General features: G+C 40.2%; 2 protein-coding genes across 5 annotated transcripts in view; both read right to left on the bottom strand.

The window, feature by feature from the left end:
• LOC104858568 (Golgi apparatus membrane protein TVP23 homolog B) overlaps positions 1-6883 on the bottom strand; it is a 138646-nt gene extending 131763 nt beyond the window's left edge. Inside the window, exons 1-3 of the mRNA XM_033762775.1 lie at positions 6728-6883; positions 2412-2494; positions 632-776 (exon numbers count right to left, since the gene is read on the bottom strand). Of these exons, the coding sequence (XP_033618666.1) occupies positions 632-776; positions 2412-2494; positions 6728-6739 (240 nt within the window). The 5' untranslated portion in view covers positions 6740-6883. The remainder of the gene's footprint in view (positions 1-631; positions 777-2411; positions 2495-6727) is intronic.
• A 1672-nt stretch (positions 6884-8555) lies between these two features.
• Cdrt1 (CMT1A duplicated region transcript 1) overlaps positions 8556-25135 on the bottom strand; it is a 32168-nt gene continuing 15588 nt past the window's right edge. For 3 of the 4 annotated variants that reach the window (XM_010618825.3, XM_010618827.3, XM_010618826.3), the window contains 6 exons: positions 24239-24360; positions 20854-21002; positions 19116-19258; positions 15170-15328; positions 13029-13300; positions 8556-9710 (listed from right to left, as the gene is read on the bottom strand). In XM_010618825.3, coding sequence (XP_010617127.1) covers positions 8887-9710; positions 13029-13300; positions 15170-15328; positions 19116-19258; positions 20854-21002; positions 24239-24360 — 1669 coding nt within the window. In that variant the 3' untranslated portion in view covers positions 8556-8886. The remainder of the gene's footprint in view (positions 9711-13028; positions 13301-15169; positions 15329-19115; positions 19259-20853; positions 21003-24238; positions 24361-25135) is intronic. The other variant, XM_019206715.2, reaches the window with a different exon arrangement.

Below are 25135 nucleotides of genomic sequence, written 5' to 3'. Positions count from 1 at the left end.
ACATCTTAAAACATTTAGCAGCATACCTGGGCAATACTCATTAGATGCCAGTATTACTCTTCCAGTGCCCCCATTTATGACTATCAAAAATGTTTCAGACACTGACAAATATGCCATGGGGGTCAGGGGAATGGAAGGGAGAGAGGCTGCCCCTGGTTAGAAAATACTACTCTAAAGCTCCCATGGAAATCCTTGCAAAAGGTAGGTATTTTTTAAGCAATTGTGGAGAAATTATACTGGAGCTTTTCACAGAAATTATATACAATGTAACAGAAAATGACACTGGAGCAAAACTAGTGGTATGGACAAGAAGTAATATATAGTTCATGGCTGATAGTAATACTTGTGGACATACGGCACAGACAACTCAGTAGTACAATAATCTACATATGGGTCAGGGATTTAGCTCAGTGGTGTCACCATCTGCCTTGCAAGCACAAGGTCCTGAGTTCAATTCCCAGTTCCAAAAATAAATAATAATGACCTACATGTGACAGTTATATCCTGCACTTTAACAGATAAGGCTTGAAGTAACAAAAAGATAACACCAAACTAAAATGCTATGTCTCTTGTTTTATTTTTTTATACATTATTCAAACATATTACGGACAATTTTAAAATAAAAACCTACCTTCACTGCCCAAAAGTCACATGACAACAACAAGATAATGGTCACCATACAGGCAATAAAGCTGCTGCTGAGCAATTCACACAGAAGATAGACTATAATTGCACTGACTCGAAAGAACAAATGGAAAAATGATGCCACCGGATGTCTGAAAACCAAAACATAATAAAAGAAATGCAATTACATTTTACTACCAGTACTAAATGTAGATGCACAATGTTTCAGCCATTGTACAGCGATAAGCACCTTTTTCAAAATGAAAGATGATTTGAGGAAGAAGGAAACTGTGTACCTCTCTTTATTAATTCCCTATCTTAAGTACTTATCTAAACCTTTTCATCACAGGAAATACATTGTGTAAACATAACTTTAACACCTCATTGAATAGAAACTTTCACAAAACATGTTAACAAGAAACTTTACCCAGGCTGTTATTAACTCATATGAAATGAATTCCCAGACCCTCAGAAATCCATTCAGGCACAAGACAAAGTAACCATTTAAACCTGACTCATTTGTAGGAAACTAGATCCACCTTGATACCATAATGTGAAGTGAAACAAATTAGGCACATAAACTTAAATATAACATGGTTTTTCTTATACAAAAAACCCAAAGTAAAACAAAGAACAAAATAAAAGAGCTGGGCATAGTGGCACATGCCTGTAATCCCAGCACTCAGGAAGCTGAGGCATGAGGATTGCTATAAGTTTGTCTCAAAAAATGAAAAAAAAAAAGGACAGAAAATAGGAAGTAGGGAGAGGGAGGTGGCAGAGGGATGACAGGAGATGAAAAAAGCATTGGGATGTTACATACATGTACCATCTCTACACAAGGAACGCAATGTAAGCATTATGTACTGCAAATATGTACAAAAAAAAAGTAAAGAGATCAAGAGATGGGTAGATGGGGGCAGAGGAAAGGGGAAGAAAAGGACTTAAGGTGTGTTATGCGCATGTACCAACTTCCCACAAAGAATGTAAACTTTATGTACTCCACGTGTACTAAGAAAATTAAAATTTAAAAAAAAAAGACAAAGTAACCATCAAGTGAAGTTTCTTGGGTTTTTTTTTTTTTTTTTTTGGATATGATTCTCATACCATCTATTTAAAGTATACAACTTATGATTTTTAGCATGTTCAGAAATGTGCACCCATCACCACAATCAATCTTTCATTACTCAATTTCCAAAGATTTGCCTATTCTAGACATTTCATATAAATAAAATCATGTAATATTTGGTCTTTTGTGACTGACATACTTTGCATGCTTTCAAGGTTCAGGTAGAATTTTACTTTGTTAAATTAATTTCTTTAAAGGGATACTTAGAATAGAACTGTTTGACTGCATATTTTCTTATTATTTCTAAAAAATAAAATTCTAAAATTTGGGTAGTAAATCAAAATGTAATGAATCAAGGGCCAGGGATATATGTCAGGGGTGCAGTGCCTGCCTGGCAAGCACAAGGCTATGAGTTCAATTCCCAATACCATAAAAGAAAGAAAAATATATCAACATAAATTATACAAAGAAACTATTTTCCATTGGAAAATAGAGCTATCACAAAATTTAAAAATACTAGTGTTCAAATAATTGAATTTGCTGATTTGAAAACTCAGGATTGAATAAAATTCCATATGCCAATTTTTCCCTAGTCTTATACTAAATCAAATTAGCAACACACAATTCACAAGCATACTGCAACCACTCTGCCTTGAATCCCATAAGGTGACACCAACAGAAGGACAGAACTGGACATAAACACAACGTAACATCCTCTTACCTGATTTTGGATCTTTTTGGTCTATTAGCTGTCTCTTCTTCTGCATCAAACAATGAAACATCTTCAGTGTCATCATTACTGTCCTAGTAAGGAAATTAAATGTCTATGAAACAAAATGAAATTCAGTATTTATATACCTACCACAATGCAAAGATGCACATTTGTCAAAAGGAAGATAAAATTATGACATGACACAGCCATCAGGAATTTGCAACCTTGGAGAAAAACATGCCAATCCTCTACTCCAACTTCCAACATCTAGCAAATACTCAACATGATAATCTAAGACTCAACTGTCTCCATACCAGTCCTTGGGCTACTGATCTCTTAGAAAATACTGAGTTATAGATAACACTCCCGCAAACTTACATCTACCCTCAGGTGCTGTCTTCCAAGTCACAGAGAAAGCTGAATCTATCAGGAATAAATTCAGTAACTTTGGCTCCTTCACAAAACCTGACTACACCCCTTGTTCTCATTTGCACAAAAGCATCTCCTCTTACCCAACACCAAACAACTGTGCACCAAATCCTCTGTCTTCTCAGAGGCTTCTTCTATCATGTTCCCCTTTACTTACATCGTTTTGTATCCTCAATTCTATCAGGTCTTTCTAATCAGCATTTAAACCTCTTTAAGATCACTTTAAAAAAGATTTTTAAAACCCTGAAATCTTCTCTTCTATCTTCTACCTTTCTGTAGCACTCCTTCCTTTCACCACCTTAGGATCAAAGAAAGGTTCACAACTGAACCTAATGCAACTCCCCTTCAGCCTCAATCATAATCACCCTGATAGCTGTGTCTTCCCTAGTTCCACTCACCTGCCTCCCTGCCTTTACCTCTAGTCACTGCTGCTCTATTCCAGCTTCTCCTCTACATTACTCACAAACTAAGTGTACCAACATGGAAATCATACCATGTCACTCCCTTGCTCAAACTTTTCAATGGTGTTCATTCAAGTACAGGATAATGTAACTCCTCCTCATAGAGTATAGACTGCACAATCTAATACCCACTTCTTACCTCTGACACTCCCACTGGGCAATACACACAGTTACTGCATGGCTTCTCCCATGTTTTTGCCTTTCACATGTCTTCTCTACTCAAAACGCTCTTGCCTTTTCCCACCCCTCACCAAGTTTACCATCAAGCAAACACCAACTCACCCTCCAGGTTTCACCTCAAAAAAAAGAAACAGCTCAGAAACTTTCTCTAAAATCTTATAGCACCTGGAGTAATCTTCAGTTGATTTATCACAAGGTATTCTGACTGCAAGTCTGCCCCTCCTACCTCTACCTACTGGAAGACAAAGACTCTTTTACTGTTGTAATAAATACTACTATCTAAAACAGCACCCAGCCAAGTAGTATATTTGTTGAAGGTATGAGTGAATAAACAAGGGAAGCAATTGCCTATAATCTATTACAGACTGTGTATAAGTGCAAATGGGAGCACAGGGCAGGGAAAGAATCATTTCTACTAGAGGGCTCTGGAGAAGTTTCCTGGAAGAGTTTATCAGCTGGGGCTTGACAGGCCATGTATGTCTCTTGCTCAGTCCTTGAACTACATATGTTTTCAAAGGCACAGATGATGGAATACACTAAGTATATATGTGGAATGACCAGGTAGCCCATATGGTAAGAGAAAGATGGGAAAAGTAGAATAGATGCTAAAACTGGAAAGGAAAAATGGATTCAGATCTCTGTGACCAGTGGTTCTCAACCTGCCTAGACTGAAATGCTTTTCTTAAAAAACTATCAATATCTGGATACCATACCCAGAAGTTCAGATGTAATTAATCTGGAGTATGGGTTGGACATCTGGAGCTCCCTAGATAATCAAACCACACAGTCAAGATTAATCTACCTACATGGAGTATGGGTTGGACATCTGGAGCTCCCTAGATAATCAAACCACACAGTCAAGATTAAGATCTACCTACCATATGATGCTGAGGAATAAAAAGTTGTGGCCCTTTGCTCTTGACTCCAAAAGGCCAATTTTCACCTAACAGGCAGCAAGACACTGTCACATCAGACTGTAATTTCCTGCCTTAAAACTAACAGTACTTGGACTGGTAACCTACCATGCTCTTTCCCTGCCCACCTCTAACATCTCTCAGGCTACTCTCCCCTCATTAACTGTCTAGAGTGAATAATGCCTCTTCTCTCAGTCAAAGATGTGGATATTCAGATTCTAATCCCTGGAACCTGTGAACATGCTTATTTAGCTGAAAAAAAAAATGTTTTGCAGATGTGATTAAATTAAGGATCTTGAGATGGGGAGATTAATCTGAATTAACCAGACAGGCCCAAAAATGTGATCACACTGATCCTTAAAAGAGAGACATGACAAAGTCAGAGTGAGAGGTGATGATGACACAGAGTGAGTTGTGAATATGCTCTGCTGATGCTTTAGAAGCCAGAGGTACAACTCTCCTAGCCTAGGAATACAGGCAGCCTCAAGAAGCTGGAAAAGTAAGGACACAGACTCCTCTAAAACCTCCAGAAGGGGGCCAGGGATTTAGCTCAGTGGTGCAGCACCTGCCTTGCATGCACAAGGTCCTGAGTTTGATCCCCAGTGGCCAAAAAAAAAAAAAAGAAAGAAAGGAAAAAAATCTCCAGAAGAAACAAAACCACACTCAAACCTTAATTTTATCCCCATAAGCCTCGTTTTGGACTTGTGACCACCAGAACTGTAAGAATGAATTTCTTTTAAGCCACTAAATTTATGGTAATTTTGTACAGAAGTAACAAGAAATAACTAAGCTCCTGCCGACTAGCCTTTTTAGTTAAACACACCAAAATCATGTCACAGTGCGTGTTTGCTGTTTTTGTTTTTTGTTTTTGTTTTGTACCAAGGTGCAAACTCAGAACCTTGATCTTGCCAGGCAGGCATTGTGCCTCTGAGCTAAATGCCAGGCCGCACATTGAGTTCTTCTGCACTTGTGGTCACTCTATCTAAAACACTCTGCTCCTACCCTGCTCTCTGAAGGATTAGGGTCTTCTTAGTTATTCAGTAAACCCTGAGAACCTACTAAGTTGCTGGGACTGTTTTAAATCTTACAGAAAAAGAAAATAAACAGTTCTGTACTCTTGCAATTGTATTTACTAAGAAAACAATAGACATGATAGATTTTTGAGGCAAAATCAGAAGTTTGGTTCTAAGAATATTAAGTTTAAGATGCTAGCATAAGAACTTTATAAAAATTTTTGAGAGAGGTAAATATTAGTGTTCTGAGCAAGGGACTGACATGTTTTGATTCACAAGAAAATTATAGGTATAGTATTAAGAACCTAGAGGGTAAACTGGGTGCAGTGGCATATTCCTATAATCCTGGTGCTCTGGCTAACTAAGGCAGGAAGATGACAAGCTTGAGCCTAGCCAGGGCAGCTAAAACAGAGTGACCCAGGACATAGTGTTCTGACAGCACTGGTGTTTCCAGGAGAAAGATTCAACCAATCTTGTCAAACGCTGCTAAGTAAGATGAAAATAAAAATGATCACTGTATTTTTAATAGTCATCAGCGACCTCAGAAAAGTTTCAGAACTACAGGAAAAACTAAAGCTGACACAAAGAACAGAAGAATTAAGAAACAAGTACCTTTTGCAAAAGGAAAACAGACCAAGAGATGGACGGATGGAGTTGATGAAAAAAAGATGTTTTAGGTTTTGGCATGGTGACCTGTAATCCCAGCACTTAGAAGGCTGAGGCAGGAGGACCGCCGTGAGTTCAAGGCAAACATGTACCCCCCCAAAAAACCCAACTTTCCACAAGGTATTATGTATTACACATATGTACTAATAACTAAAATTTACCAAAACAAACGTGTGGACTGTAAGAGCACAAAACTGATAATCACCGTCCTTGTTAATTTGGTAATAACCTGAACGCAAGACTCCGGCACTTCCTTCTATTCCTACAGGGTCGCAGGAGAAATCTGAGGTACCCGCAGGCAGCTCCCCACTCTTCCCAGCCGGTGTACTGCGTGCTGAGGAAAAAGCGACCACCCGAAACCTGAAGCCCAGAGCGTTGCTGCAGCCCAGCCCGGGGGTCACCTGGCTGTTGGCATTAGTTGACGATGGGCTCCTCCACAGCCCCCAGCTTCTCTTGCTCACCAGAAGCCTCTGGGAACCCCGAAGCCCTCCCCAGACAAATGTCTTCGGTCCTCCACTCTCGCTCGCCCGTCCCGCTCTTCTTCGAGCTCAGGCGGCGGGCAGGGACACAACAGTCCCGGAGCGGTCGGCTATCGCCCCACGAACCCGGGAGGGCAACCCTCTAGATGCCACTGCCCTCTCCCGAAGCCCACAACCCCTCACCTGCGGCAACATGGCGGCCCTGCGCCAGCACCACTTCCGGGGGCCACGTCAGCGTAGCAGCGGCCGGGTCCGACGTGCAACTTCGGCGGCCTCGTCATCACAGGCCAGGACGGGGCTACTCTACAGGCCTCCACCCGGCCCTACTTTTCGGCCTCACTTCCGCTTCTGAACTTCTGGAGGGAGGAGCAACTCCAGCCTGGAAGAGCGCGGGTGGGGCTATGCACGGGCGGGGCAAGGTTGTGGGCAGGGCGATCTGGAAGCTGGAGTCGGGTCTAATCCAATTAGAAGCAAAATATTGACCAGTTTGGAAAGGATACCGGAATTACTATCAAATCTAAGGGGAAGCTGCGCAAGTTTCCCAAAGGGTAAAAATGTTTTTCCGCTACCCGTGAGGTGCATTACTGCCAGCGTCTATGCCCTGAGCGCGAGGGGCAAGGCTTTATTCTGTAATTTGAGTATTTTACAACGACCGGTATTCCTGTACAGTATTATTTTTGTGTATTCAATTTTAAAAGCAATTGAAAAAATAAATGTGCTTTTGCGAAGAACAAAGCAAAAGGACTCTAAACAACGCAGGACATTGTTATGGGAAGGGAATCTGAGACGCAGGAAAACAATAAGGAATAGAGGTTGACCTGAAGTTTGGGTGCCTGGGTTTCAACTCCTGCCCTCTATTACTAGTTATATAATCCTCTGTTTCCTCAATCAGAAAGTGGGAGTGGCTGATAACGTTACAGGGTATTTAGTAAGTGGGACACTTTTTAAAATTATTACAACTGTTTGAAATTCACCCTCTAATAGTGTGATTTTACTTACAGCTAAAATTCAGAGGCTTCAAAGGCATCTTTAAAGCTATGATGATAGGATTAGCTTATCTACCTGACCTAAATCAGACTAGTGTTGGAAATGAGTATTCCCATATTTCCTTAATTGAAGGGATGGATTCTTTTCATTAAATCTACAGCTTTTAGGCTGGGGGTATAGTTAAGTGGTAGAGTGCTTGTTTATCATGTTGGAGGCCATGGGTTGGTTGGATCCCCTCCCTGCACTCACAAAAACCTTTTTTTTTTTTTCTTTTTAATTGAGTTTATTGGTACATTCTAGGTATACAGTACAGTTACATTCATTACTGGGATCTTGTACCTTTACAAGACAGGTCTTGGTCAAAAACCTTTTTTTACATGGCTATTTAGCAGCACTATTTTAAAACGCAATATCCAAATGGTGTGCACACATACATGCACACGCACATTTCCCAAAGGAGAGAAAGCTTGGCAAAGTAAATACCTGCTTGTTCTTGGAGATGGATAGATGTTCTGGGCATATAGCCTATCTAAAGCATGTTTTTAGTGGCCTACTCAGTGTGATGGGGTTTTATGGAACTGTCTTTTTGCAGTTTTTACTTTTGTTATGCATTCTACTTGAATAAATTATTCTTTAAAAGTGTAGGGCAAGATCTAACCATGCTGAACCACAAAGTAGGAGCTATGCCCTGTGGATGGAGCTTGGGCTCCCCAGTGGACCATAGCACCTATGGGAGACTGTATTCCTCTTAATTTCCTGTCTGACCGCTGACTACCCTCCAATGGTTTAAATAGAAATCTCAACCCACTTGATATTAGTATCCCTCTTGGTTGGGAGAATGAAATTGTCTGGTTCTTTTCCAAAGGAATTAGCCTTAAGAAGCAAACACACACAAAATGTTTTCAAATAAAATATGTCAACCTGCCTAGAGTTTTACCCTTTTAGGGTAACTGAACTTGAGTTTCAATACCGAAATATCAGCAAATTTCAATTAATTATTCTGTTACAATCCTTTGTTCCCTGGACAAAATGACATGTTGAAATTGGTAGTGGTGAGTAGTATCTAATTTTCCAGGATTTCCCCACCACCTATCAATGAAATTGAACTTCCCTAAACCTCATTGGTTTCCAATGAAAATGCAGAGGCCTGTATCTCCTATTCTCCTCCTTTCTTACTTTGATACTATCAGTTCTTTGGCTGGTAGGAAGATAGGAGTTTCCACATTAATTTCCAGGGAATTGTCAAAGAAAGAAGGAAAAGAGGGTGGGAGGGCAGGTGGGGAGGGCAAGGCCAAACATAAATACTAACTTGGTTTCCGGTTTATTGTAAATCACTATAATTTCCCAAGGCTCATTTAGATAAATATATTTTTTCCAAGTTCAGGAGCTGCTATTTTCCCTTGCTTTATGAAATTATCGATAGGCAGACCTTTGATCTTCCTGATCCATGCAGCCTTGCTTGCTTTTCCTGGATTGACCAGCCTAGTGGGCTCACTGGCCTGATATTCTCTCATCTTGGCTTCTTCATACTCTTTTTCTTCCTTCACGGTCAACAGCATGAACTCTGTGTTCATTCGAAGGGGATCCAGAGTTGTGTTGAAGTGAGGCTTTTCTTTCTTGAGAGTCAGGGTAGCCAGGCTCACTTGTGGAGCTGGCATGTGGTTGGGCTTAATGACCTGCATGCTGGTAAGGGGTCCCGTATGGCGCCCTGGTTTTCCGATTGAACTGGTCAAGTGATATTCACCTTTTAAGCTGTCAGAGAACCTGGGGTGGATGACCATGGGCTGGGGTATGGTAGACTGGATGTTGGGACTCTGCAAAGATGTCTTCAAATTGGGCTTCAGTTTCTGGATTTCAAGGGGAATACTGGTTTGTTTCACATCTATGGGAAGATTATTAAATTTCAACCAATCAATTGCATGTTGGATTGGCTTTCCCTTGAAATTCAGGACCTTCCTCGGGTATGAAATTGAAGGTACCCAGGCATCAATGACTTGGGTTTGGGACTTATGGGGATAGGCAAATTGTCCTGAATTATGGGCTTGTTGCAAGGCATTGACCGTCAGAAGAAACTGGTCAGGTGACATAGGCATTTTCCAGGACTTTTTCTTTGAATGCCTGATCAGTTTTGCAGGAGGTTTTGATTTTCTTTGTATTTGTACTTTCTCCTCATCATCTGCTTTAATAAAAAGAAAAGAAAAACCAGCATTCTATGAAAATACTAAGTAATTATGCATGAAAGTTAAAGCCTTTCTAAATTGCTAGGCACACGTAGGTATTGTTGCCCAGCAGGCATGCCATCAAGTGTCAGATGTCCCTAATGATATCAGAAGTGATGATACTAGAAGTGACTTAACAAAATAAGTTTTAAACAAATGTGCTAAACTCATAAAAAGTGTGTATTAGCTTTTAGATATGCATATTTTGTATGCATATGCGATTCCAATATTTCACAAATTTTTAAATTCCCTGTAGAAATTACCTGCACATATCAATTTATGACTCACACAAAACAGGCCTTATGCGTTTATAATAGTATACCTATATTTTCAATGATAATTATATCACAAAGTTTGATCTCAGTTTTACCAATGAGATTTGACTTCCATTGATCTTGGACATTTCCCAAAATCAGACCCATCTTTGAGGACTATATCACCTCTGGGCAATGCAAAACATTATAACATAACTAAAAGTATCAGCAGGTCCAAAATCCAATGACCAGAACAAGAGAATCCTTCCTCTGTTTTACTTTACGGTCAGGACTTCTGAGAAGTCTAAGACCAATAAGTTATTGAAGATATCTTTAAAGGTAAGCAGATATAGTATCTTGATCCCATTTAGACTTTTCAGTCCCTACAGTACCTTACTGATAACAATATCCTACTTCCAGAAGGAGTATCAGTCATGAAATGTAGCAGTCATTTGTCTAGTGTGGAACCTAACTAGTAAGAGTCAGCCTAAACCCCAAGCTACACCAGCAAATAAAATACAAAGTGTTATACATAAAATTTCCCTTGGCCAAATAGTTTTTATCCCAAGATGAACAGATTAGGATGAAATGAAAGTTCAAATTGTTCCCTGACCTTTACTTTGCTAAACAACATTTTATTAAAATATATAAAACTGAGTAAATTAAAGTATAAAAATCTTCCCTTCTTCCAAACCCAAAAAACAAAGAATTTTTCTCCTTTTATTAAAAAAAGGCACTGGAAAGAGCTCATTGTTCATTACATTGCCTTTTTTGCATAACAATATATCTTGGACATTTTTCCAAGTCTCTATGTCTATCCCCATTACTTCAATTCTCATCATACAATTATTAGCTTTCATGCAATATTCCAGGTATACATTGTGTATTAACTGCTTAGCCATTGGCCACTGTTGGACATTAAATTAATGATCAACCTTAAAGAAATACCATTTTTACTTAGCATGTAAGCATGTACAAGGTGATAAATAACACTTAAAGTTGTCATGGATGTGATAGGAGCTCTCACACACTGTTAGTGGGAGTGTAAATTAGTACCACACTTTTAAGGACAAATGTGGCAATAACTTTCTAGTCTTTAAATGCACTGACCTTTTGGATCAGCACCTTCACTCCTTGGACTTTACATTATAGACTTAAGTATCCAGATACATGTATATACAGGATGTTCATAATTAGCATAATTTCCATCAAATTTAATTCTTTTGACCTTACCTTAAAACAGGTCTGTGCAGGGAGTTTGCTTAAAAGAAACACTACTATACTAAAAAATATTTCAAAGGAATTGTTACCAGTGTCCTTCAGAAACAATAAAAGAGCAATTCAGTTATGATATCCAGCAACTTTTCATTTCTTTGTTTGATTTTTGTCAGATTTTGTTTGTTTTTGTTTGCAGGAGTAGGAATTAAACCCAGAGCCTTTGCATTGAGCTACATCCCTAGCCCCTTATTTATTTATTTTTTATTTGAGACAAGGTCTTCCTAAGTAATGGAGTTGTCCAGGCAGGGCTTCAGTTTTGTTATCCTCCTGCCCCAGCCTTCCAAAATGCAGGGATTACAGATATGCACCATCATGCCTGACTCTTGTACCTCTTCTCTTGCACCTCTTCTTGCAATCCCCCCCCATATTTTCTTATCTCATATACATAGCATATCCTACCCCAAAACATCTCTCTCTTCTCTCATGAAATCCGCTGTAACTAGCCCAATCTCTTAATTCTTCTGCTGTACCCATTATTCAGACTACTGGCACAACCGTGCAAGAAGCCACAAAGCTGAATGGAAGTAGATTGTGAACCTCAGATCTTAGGAAGCTTCTTGCTCTAGACCCTCAAGTTAGTAAAGGGACAATTAAGGAAAACCCATCACTCTGAATCCTCAAAGATAAGGTCCGCTAGAGAAAGGCACGATCTTGCCACTAATTTAGAATAAAGCATCACTATCGTATGTCCTGTCTTAGATTTTTCTTCCCACTTCTCTTGCCCATCATCCATGCCATTTACTCCCCTATAAAGAGAACCAGTTCTCTTGTAGCCATCTTTTTGGGGTGATTTTTATTTGCTTATCTTTGAGGCACTTCTATTAACATGGCTAAAGTAAAACTGAGGGAAAAACTGTATCAATTATACAATTTAATTATATCTGAATAATGTGGGCATAGTAATAGTAAAATCAGTAATAATAGGGGCTCATAATTCAACTGATTTTCACTCAAACTTTCACCATGTTGCTTATTCTGATATTAAACTAGTCACCTGAAGTCTACTGTCTAGATCATTTCCTGACTCCCTTTCCACATACTTTTCCTTCTGATTAGCGAGCTCCAAGCATTATCTTAAACTCTTGGCTCCCCAAGGCTGGCTATTTGTACAGTGATATGCTTTGAGGTAATCTGTTGGTGTTCTCTATAGATCTGTGTATCAAATTTCACGCCTCATGTAGAGCAAGTAAAAGGAAGGAGATTTGCCACTCTATCCTGCATATAATTTATTCTTTAGATGTCATAAATGTCATGAGCTATGCCCACACCCTCACCTACACACTCACACACATATGTATACATGCACACATATACACATGTGCTTTATAACTAATATTTTCCGGGTACACTCACTATCAAAGGTCCGAAGAGGATACATTCTTCACAGAACATTTTTCTACTTAGTGTAACTTCTTGTTTCTGTTCTGAGAAAATAGTTTTATAATATTTGTTTGGATTTGAGGAATAGGAGATGTTGGTAGCTTTTCAAGTACAAGGTTACTATATTACCTACTAAATAAAGATGCTAATAAATTTGAAAATCTAGATGGTGAAAGCCAAGCGGTTTCCTTTAGATGGCTAACAAATTGATGGATCAAAGAGAACAGCACCCACTTTCCTGAAAAGTTAGAATTTATATCATCAAGAAACCCTTGACTAAAATATGCTGCAAAGAAACAAATCCTAAAATCCCCTCCCCTGCTCCACTGGTTACCACTGAAACTGTTTGCAGTTCAGCTCCTTTACCTGGAGGTAACTTGCTTGAATTCAGAAGAAGGTGAGACTTGTGAGGTTTATTTGGTAGGAACTCCTGGGTGACAGTTTGTTTACTGGATACAGATTCTCTTAGGCTGTGAACCTGAGTGCTAGACTTGGAAGGAAGGCCCAGGAGACTGTTTTCTTCCTTTTCCTCCTCTTTATCCTTACTTTTCTTTTGTTTACTTCTTTCGTGGGAGTACTGCCATTTTACATTCTCGAACTGGAACATGAGAATATTGCTCTCTGTGTTGACCACCATCCTGGAAGCAAAACAAGATTGCCCACCGAAGGAACATGGAGGCCACCAACACATGCATTGCAATTATTGTCCCCATCAAACCCCTAGGCCAAGGGATCAGTGCCCACGCAATAACCATACAAAAAAAGCTAGTTGCTGGGTGGGGAGTAATGAAAAAGACCAGGCCATGAAGAGGGTGCTTAGCTTTGTAACTGTTTTCTTTAATAAACAAACAAACATGAACAGAACACCTGTGTTCTGATTGCTTTGCTTCTCAAGTTATAATTTTCTTTTTCTTTTCCTTTATTTTTTTCAGTACTGGGAATTGAAACCAGGGGTCATAGTAAGCTGCATCTTCAGCCCTTTTTTAAAATTTTTAAAACAAAGTCTCAATAAATTGCCCACACTGGCCTAAAACTTGTGATCCTCCTGCCTCAGTCTCTCCAGTAACCAGGACTACAGATATAACCCACTGCACACAGCCTAGAACATTTTTCAATGAATTTCCAAATACGTAGGGTAATCAAGGAGGAGGCTTAGGTGTTCCACACACAATTGTCTTCATATTCACTTCTTTTAAAATTTTATTCATTTTTTTCTGAGACCCAAAGTTTTCAGTGCCCCTGTTTCTACCCCTACAGTGAGAATGAAAATTCTGTATCAGAGAATCTTTCTCTGCTCTGCTGACCCACCACACAAACAGACTACTCTCCTTCGTGCTAGCCCTCTGGACATATGCCAGATGTCAACAAAGTACCTTATAAAACAGGATGATTTTTATCTTCTCTGATGCCCTCCCCCACTACTATTGGTTTTACACAAAGTAAACTGCTTCCTCCTCTCTCTGTCAGATCTGTAACTATGAATAAGAAATTAAAATGCTATATATAGGCTCCTTTCTGCTCCAAGGCTGCAATTTTAAGACTTTAACTGCTAGTGTAAACTTTCTAGAAAAGTGATGCGTTGGGGCTGGAAACATTGGAATGGAATTTGGGCGCTCAAACTCCACTAAGAAATCGTTGCAGACTCATTTTTTAAACTCAAGATAAAAGAAATTGTCTCTGGGGATGTTGTGAATGAGAAAAGTTAAAACTGACTTTTTTTTTGAGGGAGCAGAGTGCAGGGATTGAACCCAGGAGCTCACATAGGATAAGCACATTCTCTAATAGAGCTATTTCCCCAGCCTCTTACAACATCATTACTTCATAATTGAATAGCACTTATTTAATTGAGCCTCATTACCAGCTCCCTTTTCCTTTAAGATGGTAGATGGTATTAATGACCTGTCATTATAAGGAAGGCAGTATGGTTAGGGTGATTAAATTATATCTCCAGTGAGTTTGGGATAAAATGTACAAGTTAATTCTATTTGGTTGTTTTCACATAATATCACCCTGAAGCAGTCCATACATAACAAGCACAGTACTGTGTACCAGGAGTTCAGGTGTGATACCGGTTTCTGTAAACTCACCTGCTCAGCTCTCGCTCACTGGATCTTCCTCACTGGCCCTCCTTCACAGTGACCTCCCTCCCTCACCCTTTTCTAAGTGGATGACAAAGACAGTTAACAGAGCTCTGGGCAGTGCTTGATCAAAGAGGAAAAGGATCCGAGTATTAGCACAACTATAGTCCTGACAAAAGAACTGATACCCATTGCATGATTTCCTCAAACATCCAGAATGTATTAAGAGTTAAAATACACTCTGATTCCTAGGTTTGTGCAAAGGCCAAGTAGCTCCCCACAAGACTGCTACTCTAGTACAGCCAAGATTGGAGGGAGGCAGTACCCACTCTCCTCCAGACAGCAAATCAGGACTAGTGTCCCAAAGGAGAAAAAAAAAAAAGAAATAATCAACAAAATTGTTCACAGTTCTCCACAACTACAACCCACCTGTTGCCATGATGAAAGAAAGACAGCACAGGATCACCTCTGGCGTTAGATTTTATCACCTTCAGACAGTTTCCATTGAGGAAATTGTAAATGCGGATCTTGCCGTCTGCACAGGCACTGATGACACGGAGATAGAGAAGGGACACGTGGAGCACCTCCCTGGAAGGGAACAGAAAATAGGCAGAAACTACCTTCAGGAAACTGCTTGGGTTTGTTTGGAGTTTGGGGAATTTTGTGTGTGACCGGGAGGCAGTGATCGTAACTGTCCTCCAAGTGATGTTTCCACTGTTTTAATAATTCTGGGTATAAACCATTGATGCTCAGACACACCTCTTCCCGTTCTGCTGTTACTTTTCCTGCAGTGTGGCCGTAGGGCCACAAGGTGACAAAACAAGAAGGCTTCTGGGAGAACAGGGAGTATATATGATCATGGAGCTTTTTTTTTTTTCCTTGCAATTTGATTCCTATATATTTATACAAAAGTCAATGATGTCATGTTTTGATTGTTTTTAAAATAGTATTATTATATTTTTAAAGGGGTAATCTTTATATAAAATAAAAGCCCTAAATTCGGAGGTTTATTTTTGATCTTAAATTAGCTGTTTTCATCCTTCCAGTGAATAAACATTCTTAACATCCTTAAGGAAAATTGTACTAGGGATAGGATTTATAAGTTTCTTTTTATGATGACCATTAGAGAAAGGGGGAATCAGAAGACCTAGACACATTTTTCTAACCATAGCAGCCAGATATAAGCTGGACCCCAGATATATGGTATATATAATTCCAACAAATGAAATCACCCCATTTAATCAACTCTAATCAAAGTTGAATTTGATGCCACTAATTTGTTAGGTCCAATATGCAAAGCATGCCCATTAGTGCATATCATCTGCTCTGGTTTCCATGTCGTTTAGGACTATCCCCCACTGATTCCTGTGCTGGATGCTTGGTCCCCCAAGATACCAGGGTTGAGTGGTGGAGAACCTTTAAGAAATGAAGCCTAAATGGAAGGCACTGCCTTCAGATAATCAGCGTGCTCCTCATGGGACCCCAGTTAGTTCCTACAAGAGCGGGTTGTTGTAAAGCAAGGCTGCCCCACCGGCTCGTCCTATTCTGCAGGGGGCCAGTTTCTTCTCTTCCATAGTGATTCACCTAAGCAGGGCCCTTGCCAGAGACTTAATAGATAAGATTGCCTGATTTTGGACTTCCAGCCTCCAAAACTGTGAAACTTTTTCTTTATCGCTTTTATTACTCTTTTCTTTATAAATTAACAAGCTTTGGGATTTTGTTTTAGTAATAGAAAATGGACTAAAATGATACACACACCCCTGGTCTAGCTCACTTGTTTCAAAAAGCATCTCTTATCTCCACCACACGTGTACACAAACTCAAGGTATACTGTCAGATTTTGGGGGGTGCAACTCATGTCATAGATGTTGCTGTATGACCAGCACCTAGCACAGTGCCCAGTCTATTACAAGTACTAAATATATATTTGTTGAAAAATAACTGACTGCTCAGGCTGTATGGTCCAAGCATAGCTACAAAATGTTAAAAGAGTGACATCCACCTCATGCCATTTAGCCTTAGCCACAGTCAGATAAGTGTGGGCCAGATGAGAACTTTTCAAGGCTTTGATCACTGACATAATAGAAATAGTATAAAGACCTCAGAAGGTAGGCACATGCTCGGTATATTCAAAGAATAACAAGGAGACCTATGTGGCTTGAATCCCTGAGGGAGAGGGTGGAGACAGAGAGAGATAGAAAGACAGCTAAGCCATAAAGTAAGTATTTAAAAGCTCAAAAACATTCTAATTCCTTCCTGGATGGAAATACAATAACTATGTGGTATCCTAAGCACATCTTAGTCTGCCTACAAGGCAGATATCTCTCAAGTTAGTTCTCTTGGATGAATGCTGATATTTCTTTGTTGACTTTTTTTTGTCTAGTTGGTCTATTTGTGACAATCAGGTATTGAGATCTCCCATTACAACTGTTTTGGTGTCTATCTGATAAAGTTGGTGCTTTACATAGATCAACAAACCTTTCGTTAGACAACTGACAAATATTTACTCAGACTTACCAAGAAAATAAGAGAAGAGTAAAAATACGTCAGAAGAACAAGGAACATTTCTAATGACTAATGGAAATATTCTGTAATTAGATAGTGATAATGGTTGTATAGCAATATGAATATACCAAAAACTATTGAATTGTATACTAAAGTGAGGGAGTTTGTACTATGTATATTATGTTCTAGTTAAGAATTACAAAAAGTCTAATTACAATATGACCAATGGAAAAGACACTGAAAAATAAAACTTTTTTAAAAGAAAACCTCACAGAGTACAAAAGCTTTGCTGAAGATTATCATTTCTGTCAAGCTACTTTACATTTTCTAGTTTCTTCTTTCATATCCATTCTCTTCCAAGACATATTCAAAATCATAATTTTATTTGAAAAAGGTGTTGACTCAAGAAAGATCTCTGTCTCTAGTTCTTCTGCCAAGGAAAAGAAAGTAACTATATCTATTTTCTCATCCACGGCATATCCAAAAGGTGGGTATCAGTCCAATCATTAGAACTCTCCAGCAAGCCATCTATCTAATTAGTGCTTTTTGCCAATTAGATACATTTATTGAGCACTTATATCTATACAGCCTTACAGAGGAGTGAGGCACTTACAGTATGTTGGTTATGTCTTCCAGATGTCTATGGCTTCTCTGTGACCATGCCAGATATCAAGAACTAAGATGAATGCTGCCTTGGTGGTTACTCAATGACACTGGCCATTGAGGATTTCTCATGGGAGAGGTGGAGTGGATTTATGAGATAGGAACACATTATTTTTCAATAACGAACTAAATCCCACTGAATACTGCTTAGAAGTTGTAGTTTTCATGTGACATCATATAGTTTGATTCCCTCCTTGATATCAACCCTTGATAATCCAGAGGACAGAATAAATTGGCTTACTGATAGTCACCTAAGTGTTGGATAAATCATTGAACACAAGTCTAACCTTGCATTCACTTGTTAATAATGCGACATGTATCACAGAAAGAGAACATACTCATATAAACCCTTGTCCCCTTAAACCTCCCACAATACCAGTGAACCTGCATGAAAAGGTCCTATGAGAATATAAGAAAATCTAGAACCATAATTTACTGATAGATCGTGTGGAAAATCCACAGTCTTTTAATGAATTAAGCATTTTGTTCTCTGGAACATTTTATAATGCACTCTGGGGCAAGCAGTATCATCCATGTAATCTAAGAATGCCATAGAGCCGCCAATAAAACTCAAGGCTGTGGCAGAATTATTAATTCACCACAATACTCTTTCTAAATAAGCTCAATTGTGACTTCAGAACACTATATATACTTCTTAATTGGCCCAAGCAACCATCACCACTAAATTTGAATTGGAATGAGAAGTGAAACCCATTTTCCAATCCTGGAATAGAGCTAGACCACAGACTTTTTAAAAAGACTTTTAAAAAGTCATTCATTATTTAAACCTTGAGTACTGTATCACTTTATAAGACAAGCTTCCTGGGATTAAAAACCAATTCCAAGAATTTTAAGTTACACATAATTGGCATTGTTTGAGATGGGTTTGCAAATATTTACAGGTGTAACAAACAACAGATGTGAATTTATCGCGTGCGTCACAAGTATACAATTTCAATGACTTCTCAAAATCCACACTAGTATTATTATTTGTCAAGAGAAACACATGAGGGCAGAAAGGGAATGCCCAGAAGAGAAGGGGTGGGGGATGAGTAACAGAAGAGGAGGGAAGCAGAAATGAGTGAGGAACAGAGAGGGCAAGAGGTCAACAGAGAGCAGAAGGGACTGCTCTGTCAGACCACAGTCTAGGACGTGATGGAAAAAGGGGGAACTCTTGTTTGTCAGTCCCAGGTTCCCCAAAACCTACTTTGGATGCTTGAAGGCCATCAGGCATCGCTCATACTTTCCCACCATGCTCCAGGCCATGACCAGGCCATCAGCACTTCCTGAGAGAAGATGCCACTGGTCAAAGAACAGGCATTTCACAGCTCCTTCATGTCCAGTGAGGTTCTGCAAGAAAGAATGTCACAGTTTTAAGCACACCTCCCACCTCAACTCTGTGACTCTCCCAAGGGCAAAAGCTAGAGGCTTCTTTAGATGGATCCCAAAGCCACACTCCACCCATCCGTGACTACCACTTACTCGGAATGTCCCTGAGCTGATTTTATTTCTGCTCTAAAAAGGCCAGAAGAGTCTATGCCTCCCTTTCTGTGCAGCTCTTTCCTCAGCTATGGAGGTATGTGACCCGGTAGGACCCTTATTCCTGGTGTGACTATTCCTGGGGAAGGCCCCATCTTCCTAGACTACCAGCAAGGGCCAAAAATCCCTCTCCTCTGCTGTCAGAGGCAAAGGGTAAGGTGTTCCATCCTCAGCTCCTTGTAAGGACCCAGAGACAAAACTGGTGGGGAAAATCCCACGTACCAAGTCAGCCACTTTTCACTGTAAACCTGTGTTCTTGGCACAAATAATATTAAATTACCACCCAGTGTAACCAACACACTGTAAGGCCAAATCCACAAAGAACACAGTTGGTGAACATTTGCTATGGTTTGGGTGTGTCCCATGGAATTCATGTGTTGTAAACTTAAGCGCACACATTTGTGGTATTTGCAGGTGGGGTGGAGCCCTTGGGAAGTGATTGCACCACAAAGCCCTGACCCGATGAATGAATTTATTTATACATTAATAGGTTGCTGTGGGAGTGACTTTGCTATAGAAGAGAGCCTTCTCTGGCATGATCGCTCGGTCTCCCAAAGTGATGCCCTCCACCATGACAAGGTCCAGCAGGAAGGCCTTCACCAGGATGCCAAGCAGATGCCAACACTGTGCTTTTATGCATCTCAGCCTCCAGAATGAGTCAGATAAACTTTTTATTTTGTTTTGTTTTTTGAGACAGGGTCTCAAAATGTAGTTCAGGCTGGCATTGAACTCGCTGTGTAACCAAGGCTAGCCTCAAACTAGTAGTGATCCTTCTTCCTCAGCCTGCCAATTGCTGGGAATATAGGTGTGCAACATCATGCCTGGTGAGCCAGATAAACTTTTACTCTTCATAAATAGCCCGGTGTTGAGTATTTTATTATAGCAATAGAAAAAAACTTCCAGTCACTTTCAAGATAGCCAATGTTCTCTCCTCCTGAGAGAATAAGGAGGAAAAATATCATTTGTCCATCCCCTAATGTTTCCACCTTACTAAAAGAATGAGGAAAAAATAGTGGTTTTTTTCTTCATCCCCTTAGTTCATGCCAAAGTCAGGGTAAAAAATTCTGGGAGAAAAGGGAATTTTACCCTTGTTGCTGTTAAAAGGCCCTGAGGTATTGTGCTGAAGGAGTGGCTTTGATACAGAAGAGAGATTATACATAGAGTTATAGAAGCAGCCTCCTTTCACCAGCTTTATGATAATGTGAGTCACAATGCGGGCAGTGGAGCTCCTGACCTGCACCAGCTCAGAATGTCCCCCATCGGAGTCTTTCTCTTTGGTGCTTCAGGACCACCCTTACTGTGTCTGCGACTTAATTACTCCAGGATAGTCTAGGGGCGCTACACGGGGAAACATGTCTCCTTCAAGAGGAAGCCCAACCCTCACCCCCAGCCTGCTGCCCGCTTACTTTCACTGGCTGGGCTGTGGCAATGCGCCACACTGTGACTGTTCCTCGCTCACAGCTGCTCACGATGTAGGTGTCGCTGATCCTGGTGGCCAAGATGGGGTCTTTGTGTTTAAAAGTCTTTAGGCACTTCCCCGTCTCCACATCCCATTCTGAAGGAGAGAAAGACAGAGGGCAAGGAAGGGAAGAGGAGGTGTGGGAAGGTTACAGTGGAGTTCTGCTCCCCATGACAAAAGCCAAGCCTAGATGAACCCACTGAGTCAGACCCCGGAGGATCTTTACCTGGCCAGACTGCACCGCATAGACGCATTACAGAGCTCCCTGACCGAGAGTGGCGATGCACAGGACCCTGGCTCTGACCCTTGGGCCCAAGTACTAGATACTTAGTCCCAATAAATCTACTCTTCAGGCCTTGAAAATGCTTGCCATTGAACAGATTTCATGAAAATCATGACACACACTGTCTCCTGACCCATATCTAAATATTACAAAGGACAAGAAAATTGTTCTCTTGTTTTCAAATATTTCTGCATCTGAATTTTGGATTTTATGAAGGCAGTGCCATGGCTAGGGGTGGACTTAAGGCTGCTTCTACACAGACTTAGAGCACCTGCCCTAGCATACTGTGGGGTGGAGTGAGGATGAAAGGGGATGGGTGTGTGAGAACAGAGATAGAAGAAAGAGGCTAAAAGTGGGAACTGCAAATTCAGGGAGGAAAGCTTTAAAGTCTGTTTCATCAGCCCCCATTGTACATTTGTCCTCAGAAAAGACAACAAAGAGTCCAGGACAAAATTATAACTATGGCTGAGATTCGCAAAGCACTATCAATAAGCAAGGAACCATTCCAAGAGCTGAACATAAATTCCATCATCTCTATGAGATAAGTAGTGGCATTATTCACCACAATAAAGATGAGGACACTGAGCCATAGAGTTCAGAAAGATGCTCAAGCTGGGCATGGTGGCGCATGCCTATAATCCCAGCACTTGGGAGGCTGAGGCAGGAGGATCACTTTGAGTTAGAGACCAGCCTGGGCTACATAGTGACTTCCAGGTCAATCTCAACTACATAGTGAGACCCTGTCTCAAAAAAACAAAAAAGAAAGATGCTCAAGTTCACAGGAGCGGAGAGCAGCCCTGGAATTTTGAGTAAGGGGCCTCTGATTCTGTCTATACATGGTGAACCCTAAGTAGTACATATGCTTTCCTTCATTAATTTTTTTAGTTATGAATTTCGCCAGTTCATAAAATTACCAATGGAAAAATCAAAAGATTAAAGATTCATTGGCAAAGTGATCTCCTTTTTTATTTTAGTTTGGTAGCCCAGGCAGTTGGGAAGAGACAAGGAAAAGCAGGCAGGCTGGTGGCCAGGGCCAGGATAAGGGTAAATTGAAAGACATTTTGAGATTTTTGGTTCTTCGCGGATTTTGAGCAATTTTGGTTTTTTGAGACAGGGTCTCACTATGTAGTTGAGATTGATCTGGAACTCACTATGTAGCCCTGGCTGGTCTCGAACTCACAGCAATCCTCCTTCTTCAGCCTCCCGAGTGCTGGGAATACAGGTGTGCTCCACCACACCAGGCTCTGTGCATTAACTTTTATCTTTTAAACTATTGTTTCTTGGCACTTTGGCTAAGACTGAGTGTAAAATATTGCATTGAGTGGCCTGGAGATGTGGGCCAGTGGTAGAGCGCTTGCCTAGCATATGTAAGGCCCTGGGTTCAATCCCCAGCAGTACACACACACACACACACACACACACAAACACACACACAATTGCATTGAAATATATCTCTTGATCACTGAGTTGTTTTAGTGCTCCCTTAAATATTATGATTGAGGTAAGGGCTTAACCTGACCTCACTGGTGGTCCACAAACCCTCCCAGCTGGCAGGAAAGCTGTAGCTGTCCTTCCATCTTCAAACCCTCAGCTGGATAGTTTTCACCCTTTCTGTTGAAGTCCTTAAAGCAAAAGTGGCAGGAATATGACATATTCAGTCAGGTAGAGAAGGTAAGGAGCTTGGAATTAAGATTTCTTTAGAAATCTTAGATCTGAGCGTTGACAAATGTAACCCCGCCTCAGTGTTCTTTTCTCACATCTTTGCCCTCCACGTGCCCTGTTATGCTGCGGCTTCCCAGGTCCCTGGCCTCTCTTCACAATCTTTCCTCCTATTTTCCAGGGCAAATTTCATCCACACCATCCACTTTACAGTAAATTTTGTATCCATGGGTTCTATATACCTAAAATTTAAAAAAATATGGCCTCATCACCTGCTCCTTTAACTTTCTTACTTTTCATCTTGCCAATTTTCTCTCTGCAGACCTCCTTTTGGCCTGGAGTTTCAAATATAAAGTCACATCTATCTGTTTCTTCACGCTTGCCTATTCTCAGATACTCTGCAAACACTGCAAAAGTTCTCTAGACTGAAGTGTTTGAAATCATCAACTATCTCCACAGTCACTCAATCCAAATCCTTCTTCCAAATTCTTACTAGAGCTATCTTCCTAAACCACACATTTCATAATGTCAATTCTAAATTTAAAATGCATTCATAGCCTTCCATATCTTATAAGAGAAAGTTTAGCTTTATGCCATGATGCAGAAACAAACCTATCAGCCTCATCTCCACACCACACGCTTCACTCAAGCCACACAAAACAATGGGAAATTCCCTGAACACACTGTCTTCCTAATCTTTCTGTGCATTTGCCTGAGCTGTTCCCTCTGCTTGCAAAATCTTATAGTGTCCCTCTTCTCTGCTTGTAAAACTGTTCATCCTTCCATTCAACTCAAATAGCACCCTGCCTGTGGAGCCTTCCCTAAATTTTTATTCTCCTAAGATCACTTAGAAATCCACATGTGGCTAAGAGCACGTGACTTAGAACAAAGCATCCTTGAGTTCAGATTCCCCTCTACAACTTAGCGGCTTCGATCTGGGGCATATTTTTCCCCCTCCCTCTCAGTTTTCAAGTCCTCATCTGCATCCACCTCACAGGCTCCTTGAGTATTAAATATTATTTAAATATATATGAAAATATATATCCTGTCATAAAATTGGTACTCAGTAAATGGCAGCTGTTATTGTTCATGTATTTACTATATCCCCTGTTACATATTTAAATATTTCCTGCTTCCATTAGAAGGCTATGAGCCTTCTCAGGAAATAACAAGATATATCTAAAGACAGTATCATGTTCATCTCTTTTCTTGCCAGCACATAGCACAGTGTCTAGAATATTGTTGGTATTCAACAAACAGTTGTTTAAAGGATAGATGATATATGGATGGATAAAAGAATAAATGGCTACCTGTAGAGATGAGAAAAGCATTTTGATAACCCACAGATTTGAGGAAACTTCTTAGAAAATTTAAGGCAGTTCTTTCTCACCTTTCACCTGGGCATCTCGTCCTCCAGATACAAGCATTTTCTTATATAAATCCATGCAAGTGACTGTCCCCTGGTGGCCATAGAAGATTCGTATGCAAGCCCCACTTTTAAGATCCCAGTATCTGCAGGAATCAGGGCAAAAAAGTCAGATTTTCTGAGGGCCCAAGAGCTGATATTGTACAGTATTCCCTTAGATCTATAGGAAGTTGGGAGGCTGCACAGTTTCATGGGTAAGCTGAAAGTCAAAGACCCTGATTTGAATCCCTTTGAAACACTATTTGACATAATTTTGGGAAAGTTACTTAATTTCTATGTAAGCTCCATTTCCTCACTGGTAAATGGTATGATAACAATAGTAGTTTCCTCAAGTTTCTCTGTGTATGATTAAATGCACTACTACAGCAACTGTCAGCTGGAGCTAATTTTACTGCTAGGGGACATATGAAAGTATCTGGAGAGATTTTTGATGGACACAAGTAGAGAGAGAGAAGTGAATGCAAGGAGTCCAAGGATGTTAACAAGCTCAGGGAAGCCCCGCAATGAACTATCCATTCCCAAACAACAGTAGTACAGCCCTCCACCAGTGCGTGTAAGACTAAAACAGGGTCTAATGCATACAAGGTGCTTGATAACTATTACTGGTTTTAGCTCCCACCTAAAACCAGTCCCTGGAATGAGCACTGGGCCTAGAATCCATAGCACTGATTCAGCAGTAGACCTAATCTTCAAACAAAAGCAACAGACTAATTTACCACTGCCATTTAGTTCCAAAAATGTTTTATGTACATTTAAAACCTATCTAAAAGATATATGAGAACAGGTATGAATCATGCTGGTTTTTTAATAAGAAAATTAGCCCAGGGCCGAGGATTTAGCTCAGCGGATCAGTGGCGTGCC

Source organism: Fukomys damarensis, unplaced genomic scaffold (genome assembly GCF_012274545.1).
Source record: "Fukomys damarensis isolate Sample0158 unplaced genomic scaffold, DMR_v1.0_HiC HiC_scaffold_13, whole genome shotgun sequence".
Lineage (NCBI taxonomy): Eukaryota > Metazoa > Chordata > Mammalia > Rodentia > Bathyergidae > Fukomys > Fukomys damarensis.
Note: the sequence above shows the minus strand (reverse complement) of the source record. Positions and strands in the feature narration are given on the sequence as shown.